This window comes from Polistes fuscatus, unplaced genomic scaffold (assembly GCF_010416935.1).
Source record: "Polistes fuscatus isolate 324 unplaced genomic scaffold, CU_Pfus_HIC Scaffold28, whole genome shotgun sequence".
NCBI lineage: Eukaryota > Metazoa > Arthropoda > Insecta > Hymenoptera > Vespidae > Polistes > Polistes fuscatus.
The window spans coordinates 632,905-641,762 of NW_025113105.1; the positions used below are offsets into that span (position 1 = coordinate 632,905).

At 33.1% G+C, this 8,858-nt stretch overlaps 1 protein-coding gene, 2 long non-coding RNA genes and 1 pseudogene across 3 annotated transcripts; 2 read left to right on the plus strand and 2 right to left on the minus strand.

The window, feature by feature from the left end:
* Window positions 1–798: 798 nt before the first annotated feature.
* On the minus strand, window positions 799–3,523 carry LOC122519020 (annotated as a pseudogene).
* On the plus strand, window positions 2,341–5,584 carry LOC122519024. Its single transcript, XR_006304225.1, has 3 exons — window positions 2,341–2,506; window positions 2,671–2,745; window positions 5,415–5,584. It is a non-coding gene; the product is annotated as an uncharacterized LOC122519024 (long non-coding RNA).
* A 78-nt stretch (window positions 5,585–5,662) lies between these two features.
* Window positions 5,663–6,571, plus strand: LOC122519012 (tigger transposable element-derived protein 1-like). Its single transcript, XM_043638177.1, has 2 exons — window positions 5,663–5,752; window positions 5,879–6,571. Exons 1-2 carry the CDS (start codon window positions 5,663–5,665, stop codon window positions 6,569–6,571), a joined length of 783 nt encoding a protein of 260 aa, XP_043494112.1.
* A 524-nt stretch (window positions 6,572–7,095) lies between these two features.
* LOC122519023 lies at window positions 7,096–8,288 on the minus strand. The gene is made up of 3 exons (XR_006304224.1): window positions 8,137–8,288; window positions 7,515–7,699; window positions 7,096–7,391 (listed from the first exon to the last, which is right to left on the minus strand). It is a non-coding gene; the product is annotated as an uncharacterized LOC122519023 (long non-coding RNA).
* Between the last annotated feature and the right edge of the window lie 570 nt (window positions 8,289–8,858).

The window sequence follows — 8,858 nt, forward strand, 5'->3', positions numbered from 1 at the left end:
AAAAAAGGAGAACAAATACAACAGGGTTATATGTTCAAGATGGGTGAAGGTATGAGTGAGCGTAAGTATTGGATGAATGAGCAGAAAAGACTGTTCAGTATGTGTAAGATAAGTGGAGTCGTGGAAGCATGTGCTAGATTGGTGAGAAAAGTTGGAAAGGCGGAGTAAAGCGTAGGGGAGAGAATCTGTTGAATTTTAGAGGGGAAAAGTGAATGAGAGAGCTGGAAGAGAATAGAGAAGAGAAGAGGAGAGGAGGGAGAGAAAAAAAAAAGTCGATGAGAAAATAGGTGAAGTAGGACAGCCTCTGTAAGATTTGATGTGCCTTTATTAGAGTGTTAAGTATATTTTTAAACAGTTTTATGGTTTTGTTCATTGTTTATTTCTTATTATAGTTTTATGGTATTGTTCAATACATATTGTACATATTTATTTATTAGCCTAATCTTATGTTCACGAAGATAGCATTGATAATTAATGCAGATAGATTATAAGGATTTTTGTTAAACGATTATAAAGGGAATGAACCACTCAAACTCATAAATGAGAGTTAAAGAGACAGTTAAATTATAAAGTATACAATAGTTTTAACACGTAATTAATAAAATTAGGCTAATAAAATCAGATTTTTTAAATATTTTATCTTAACTATTTTTGAAAAAATTACTTTTCAAAAATGCCCTGATATTTAGAAGTAGATATTAATAATTTAACAAATTTTCAATAATTATGGGTTCATTGTTTTGAATTGTCTTTCTTTCTCTCTCTTTTTCAGTATTATTTTTTTCAATAATTTATACATAGTAAAATATACATATTATAATATGATAATGTCAACATACAACTATCCACATACGCACATCTATACAATAATCTTTCATGCTTAGGTTAGCAAAGTTTTAAGCATACTTATATCACATATAAATTTCAAAATATTATGTTTAAAGATTAATACAATTGTTAACATTTGCTATATAATATTAACATTGCTGAAGTTTATCTTGCAATTGTGCATATCGCATTTGTAATATACGTTCACGTTCAGTTTGTCTATTAACATCTTCAATAAGAGCATTGACTCTCCTCGGAACTGCTGCTTCCTCTTGATTTTGTAAAAATTTAAATGTTGAAAGTTCCAAATGGGCTTGTTCTATTTGTTCGTACAAATCGTGTAATTGTTTGATTAAGACTTGTGCTCTGGTCTAAAAAAAAGTCATGTTAAGATTACAACTAATGTCAATATTTAACTATATATTTAACTATATATATTAAATAATTACCTGATAGCCTCCTGTTAAAATTTTCAATTTTTTTTCCATTCTAGCAGCTTTTTTAGCTTCACCAGTCATATGCATCCGATTTCTTCTAATTTTCTTTCGCAAGCTTCTACTCTATCTTTTTTGGAGGCTAAGGTTGCTCTTGTATACCGCTTTTGTGTTTCCAAATATATCTGCGATAAACACTCTTCCCACACTGTTGTATATGCATCTAAACTTAAATCTCCATGCGCCATACCATCTTTAACAACATTCATTTCATCGGTGAGTAATTTTTTCGCTGCATCCAATTCCTCTTCCTCAAAATTCATATAAGGATGTTGTTCGAGATATGCTTGTGCTTGAGCTAAAGAGTTGGAAGCACTCTTTCTATTCTGTTGCATAGGATTTTGAAGCGCATCATATTGCATCATTGTAATCATTTCCCTTTTAATTAGCTCTTCTGCTCGTTGCATATCCGTTAGTGAGTATCCATGAAAGGCCTTAAAATATTCATGTTAACGTCAACTGGCCTTGGCAAATCCCGTTGTATAACTTGTGATCTACGAGCTAATTCCCTTTTCTTTTGTTCCAGCAATTCTTGTTGTTGTCTAACATCTATATCAGCTTGATCTTCAATTATGTCATTTGCAAGAGTAGAGGTATTTTCATTTATAGTTTCATCATCAGGAACAACTATTTCGTAATCGTTACGTGGTGTTGGCAATGCTATTAAGCCTGCACGTAATTGTTCTTTAGCTTGTTTCTGTATCACTGGTGTTTCTGACCCAGAAATACCATCATCAGGATTAATGCTAAGTTTATCACGAATTGGTGTTGCCAAAACTCCATTTTGCAGTCGCGAAGATGCTGGTGTATTAAACGAATTCAAGGGTGTTCCGTCGCTACGCTGAGAACGGAAAGGAGTTGCTAGAATAGTATTTGGAGTTGCAATAGCATTTGTTACAGGTACAATGCCAGAAAAATCAGAATTATTTAACGGTGTGTTTAAGCCACCTTTCAATGGAGTATCAACATGTGTCAAGCCATAACATTTTGAGCTTCTTGAAGAATTTTATCTTGCGCAGCTGGAGTTCTGGGAGTTACAGCAACATTTGTTGGAAGAGAATAATCAGCTAATAAACTATCCGATAATGTAATTCCACTTTCGGTAGCAACTTCACGTGCAACCTCTGATGCACGTCCAAGTTTAACCACTTGTTGTAACTCTTGATCAGAAATCTGTGGTTCAGGTAAAACAAGTTTACTTCTTTTCTTCACTGGTTCTTCATTATTAAGCATTCCCATTGGAATATCATTTTCTTTCCGCTGCTTCAGTTTTTGCTTATCTTTCCTACGTTCATTTCTTCCTTTTCCTGTTTATGATCTCCATCTAATTGTTGTTGTCTCATTTTAGAAAAATCTATTGCAAGTGGATCTATATGTTCCTTAGAAGTATCATAAAATCCTGGAGCAGGACGTTTTACAAAAGGTATTTCAGAATTATAATTAAGTCCACGCTTGCGCTTATTCTTTTGCGACACTGTTATCCCAGCAGCGCGTAATTCCCTACGCTTTTGTAAAGCTGCAAGCCTGCGTGCTTCTTCTAATTGTTTTTCGCGAGCTTTTCGTTTAGCTTTTTTCCCTTGAGTATTAGCGAGTCTTGCACGAGCCTCGGACAACATTTCCAATTCATCCTCGTCCATGTCTTTAGGATCAGGCCTGGCAGGTTTTGTCTCAGGATTAGGATCTATTTCACCCGGCTTTAGTTTACGAGGATCATCAGCTGCATCGTCTCCTTCCTCTTTTTTTTGTGCTTGGTCTAATAAATATTCGTACCTTTCTAAGCATTGTGCTGCTGTACGTCCTACAATAGGAGCTATAGTTCTCCACTGCGTTGGCATGAGTTTGGCTAAATGTAAAAGCTTTTCATCTTCTTCTCTGCTCCATTCTGTTTTTTTAATACTCGGATCTAACCATTCAAACCAACGTGCTTTACATTGTTTTGCAGATTTTCTATGTAATAATGAGGCTATACGACTCCATTGGTTTTTTCCATATTTCATTACAGCAGCTTTCAAAATCTCATCCTCTGTGTTACGCCAAACACCACCTTTTATCATTATACGCGGCATTTTGATTTATATACAATCAGTTTTTAATACTCTAAATATTTTTGTCGCGTACTTTACAATAAAGGCGAAAACCCGACAAGTTTAATTCTTCGAGTCTTCTATTACCACTAGCTTAAATCTGGCTTAAACTATACTAATAAAAGATCGGCCGTTTGCTAGAATCGTCGCTTGTCCATTGGACAAGCCATTCAGCGATAGTCATGCCTCTTGTGGATGTAAGACTAACTAAATACTATTCAATTGAACCTTGTGCCCTTAATTTCGCCATAAATAACATACAACTAACCTCTACGCCAAACATATCAAAATAATTTAGAAAAAAATTAATACAAAAGTTTAAATTACTAATTTTTCTCATTTTGAAGTGAAACTTTTTAAGTGACAGTAACGAAGAAATTTTGTGAAACGACGTGAAAAGAGAGGGAGCATAGATATAATTGTCCAATAAGTCAAGCGTCATAAATTAAATAAACATCTCTCAAATTCGGATAATGTAGCCTGATGAGAACTTTTACTATCATCCGAATTCAGACGACGTAGCTATTAACGTGTTAATTGACAGAAAATCTGGAATTATTGTAATTTAATTTATTCAATCTACAATCAATCTCTTGTATTTGACAATTTATATCCGAACATAAAGCAGTTTCAGAGTTTCGAGAATTCATAGCTGAAATTGAATTAACAATCTTTTCCATAAATGCAACCATAGTATTACAGTCATGCAATTCATAATAATCGTTTTTATACATAGATATTATAAATTTTAATTGGCGTGATAGTAACTAAAATACAAATTTAATTAGATGGATTGATTTGTATGGGGTAAGAAATATAAATAAAAAGCAATTCAAACTTGGATTTTTACGAACGAAAAATGTAAAAATAATTCATCAGTTACTGATAACAAAAAATGTACAACATACTTGCATTGCAAGAAGTACATTCATTTTTTAAAAACCTTCAAGCTTTAGATAATGGGGAGAGAATTTAAAAGCAATAAAGCGTTAAGAATTTAATAAGAATTTAAAAACGATTTTTTAGTTATTTATTCAATTACTCACTCAGAAAGATAGAATATCAATTATTCTATTTCTCAAACATTTCAGCAAATGTGAAAAATCAAATACAAACCATAAGTTTTTAATAGAATCAAAGGGATGCGTACAACTAAATTTATGGTCTTCTATTCCAAACAGTTTCCACACTCTGCGGTTCCATTGCGCACCATCGCAAGTTATTCAATCAACATGAAATCCTGATTTTTCAAGTAACAGTACGCATTCTATAAGTAACTTAGGTTAAATTTCATTAGTCACTGCATTTTTATTGAAGATACGCAACAAAAGATAATAAGATATCCAACAACTTGTACCCAGCCACCTTGGAAAGACTGTAACATGAACACTAAATCGTGAGCAGCTCTAATGTTCATTAAATGCTCTGCTCCTAATAAAAATATGTGCTTTCAAATTAACAATGCCATCCAATTATATACTCAACCTCAACCCTCCTATAACGGTACTCTCAGAACGCGGAGCTGAAAATGCGACAGCCCTCCTATAACGCGGTACTCTCAGAACGCAGTTTCCAAAACGCGAAGCTGAAAATGCGACAGCCCTCCTATAACACGATACTCTTACAGCGCGTTTCCGTCAACAGCATCCCATAAGTTCCTTCCGCGTAGCCTAAGAATGTTTAGCCTATGTTTAGTTCGTTAGGGCCAGTTTCATGTAGGTCCAGGCAATCGGATCGCGACATAGTAACTAGATATGTTTATATAAAGATTATCTCCGGCTTATCTGATAGCCGTCTACGACATCGGTTTTAGTCTTCTCAGAGCTCTTTCACAGTGTACACGTTTTGTTGGTGACCAAGTCTTTCTAAAAATTTTTCTGCACCGTCCGTTCGTTCAGCTTTTTGCTGCTTAATTTGTGGTTTATAATTGGACAACATTACATAATACTGTAAGTAATATTCTTCATTTGTTCTAATATAATAATAATAAAGTAATTATTAACCCTAGATTTGCATCATGTCAAACACGAAAGAAACAAGGAAAGGATTAAAAAGAAAGTTTATATCTCTTGAAGATAAAATCGAAATTCTAAATCGTTTAGAAGGTGGGGAAAATCTATCGTCGGTTGCAAAATCAACCAAGTTGAATGAATCTACAATTCGAACCCTAAAGAAAAATGCAGACAATATAAGGAAAACTGTGGCAGATGGCTGTCCGTTAGGTCGAAACGTGTCACTCGCACACGAAATTCTAATATGGTTAAAATGGAACGGGCGTTAATGATCTGGTTGGAAGACTGTATAGCCAAAAAGATTCCTATCAGTGGAAATCTTATCAAGCAGAAAGCACTTAAAATTTGAACATTTAAGGAATATTGGGCATTCTTCTGCAGAGCTAGAAAATCATTCGTTTGTCGCGAGTAAAGGGTGGTTTGAAAAACTAAAAAAAGGTACTCATTACACAATATTAAGTTTCAAGGAGAACAGGCCTCAGCAGATGCTGAGGCTGCCGAGAATTATAAGCTGGAATTAGCTAGAATTATCAATGAAGGAGGCTATTCACCTCATCAGATTTTTAACGCCGATGAGACGGCATTATATTGGAAAAAACTACCATCTAGGACCTTCATTTTGAAAAATCAAAGGCGTGCTCAGGGGTTTAAACCTTCAAAAGAACGTGTCACCCTTCATATGTGCAGCAATCTATCAGGGAGCCTGATGATAAAACCTATGATAATAAATCGTTCTTCAACTCCCTGTGTTATGAAAAACATTAATAAGACCGAATTGCCTGTATTCTGGCGATCTAATAAGAAAGCTTGGATGACCCAAGATGCACCCACCTCAAATCCATTGGTAAACGAAAATAAGGAAAACGAATGGGTGCCAAATGTCGATTTACAAGATGTGAAAAAAGGGCTAAATTTGGCTAAAGAATTAGAACTCCATTTCATTCAAACTGATCATTCAACGGTGCGTAGCGCAAAGTTTAAAAGAGAGTTAAGAAATTGCTTAGCTCCCTATAGAGAGGTTTTAGTGGAGTTAGAAAAAAAAGCTACAATCGAAAACCAATGTGAAGATGAGCCAAGTGAGGAAGACATTTTGCCTATTAAAAGAAGACGAGTTAGGCGACTCATATTATCTGACAGCGAGGATGAGTGTTGAAAGATTAAATTTTACAAAAGTCTTTCTTGTTTTTGTTGGAAAACAGTTTTTCAGTTTAGTTTTGGTATCATTTCTTTATATAAACTCTTCAATTCAATAAAAATAATTTATAATTTATCTTGTCCTTATTGGTCTCCATATAACGTGGTACGAATAATGTGATTTGTACTAATTCTGCGTTTCTTATAGCGCGGTTTCCATACAACGCGGTAGACGGTTTCCATAGAACCCGCTACGAATTAGCCTGGTTTGTACGGTTAAATCCGAGTTTCTTATAGCGCGGTTTCCATATAACGCGGTACGCACTCACCGCGTTATAGGAGGGTTGACTGTAGTACGTGAATTTAATTTAACCCCTTCACTTAAAGCTATTTTATCAATAAGACGTGTGCTTGATAGAAAATGTGTTGAAATTTTTTAAATGAATTTTATTCAAACATTATTGCAAAGTTTCAAAAAGTAATTATTTGAAAGCAAATGAAAAGTTGATAAAAAGAAAGACACTGGAGCAAATTTACAGAAGAGATAAAGCTAAAGAGGAAGAGACAACAGCAATTCGATAGTTACATGAAGAATAATTTAGGAAACCGAAAACACTATTCAATTTTTGGATGTAAGATTTAAAGTATCTTTTCCAAGTTGGTCATATACTGCGGGGCTTTTAATTCTAATTAGAAGACACTTATATACCCATTCTATATCATATCTTTGCTTTCTTAAAATTTGTAATCTTAGCGGAATCGAAACTGGCACGAACGACTTTTTGTTGGATTTCCAATAGGTCAGCTATTGCTTGCTCGAATTCTTTCACTTGTTACTTCTGCACATTTTAATTTTAGCTCATTAATTAATTAAAACAGTTCATTATTCTACATATTAAATACACTAATAAACTATTAATTCGAATAAACCATAAAAATACTATATACTACACTTTAATTACCTTTATTTGCAAACACGAGCATTTGCTTTTTTTGAACATTTATTTATATTTAAATTTTTGATACAATACTTAAAACGTTTTGTAACTGTCTTCTAAATGTCCAACAGGATTCAAATTGATATACTCCTTTATATTGTTATATTTTTTCATTTGGTAAAATTATATTAGTTCACGTTGTAGAAAATCTGTTAAAAAAGCATCTGACTTCAGAAATTGAGAAGTTTAAAATAAGAGAGACAAAACAAAAATAGTTTTTTTATAGGATTAATGTTTAAATATATAACAGAGAAAGAAATTATAAGATATAAACTTAACATTTTAAATGATAACATCACAGTTAAAAGCAGAAAAATATAATATTTTATGTTATTTTTATATTATTTATTTTTATATTATGTTATTTTACCTATTACTATAAAAAACTAATTCTATCACAAAAATGACTACTTTTCATCCGTTTTAATAAGTTCCAAAAATCACATCGATGCTTGAAAAATTAAAAATAAAATCTCTAGACACGTTGGTTTTAATATTTGTTATCTATACGTCAAAAAACAATTTGCTCTTATTTGAATGTTAGTCATAATAAACAAAATAAATTTTAATTATACCAATAAGATACCTCGATTTTCAAAATTCGTTTTTCGTTAAAAAATTGAATTAATGACTACTTCGTCCGAGTTTTTTTCTCCATTTCTCACGTTACTTATTCACAGTCACTTTTGAATAAAACGCTACACAGGAACGCGGTAGACGCGTGAGAGTGAGAGAGTAGGGACGATTCTCTCTCTCTCTATCTTCCTAATTGCCACGTTTGTTGGTAGGAGAGAAGCGTCACGCTGCACATGCGCAAAACCTTCGGTATATCGTATGCGAGGGAAAGAGTAGAAACGACGTTCTGTCCTCCTCGCTCGTTAAGTATAGAGAGGGAGAATCGTTCCTACTCCCTCACTCTCACACCATAAGCGCGTCTATCGTATGCGAAGGAAAGAGAAAAGCGTAGTATGAAAGTTTAAGAGCTTTGTTTCTTGCATTTCAATTTATAAGTATTAATTAGAAGAAAGGAAAATTTAACCAAAAGTGTTTTACACAATGATTTTATATTTTGTATTTAATATATTATTCTGTAGGAAATAGTTATTCTAAAAATTGTAAAGTATTTAAAAAGTATGATATTAGTAGAAAAAATAAATAATATTTGAAGGGTGTTATAGATTTCAATGGACAAGAATTTCTTGAAATTAAAAAAAATGATGACTATTTGACACAACCGATAAGCTAGAGTTTTCAAATAGGCATAATAAAAGGGAATATATTTTAATTCGAATGGAAGAATAAGATTAC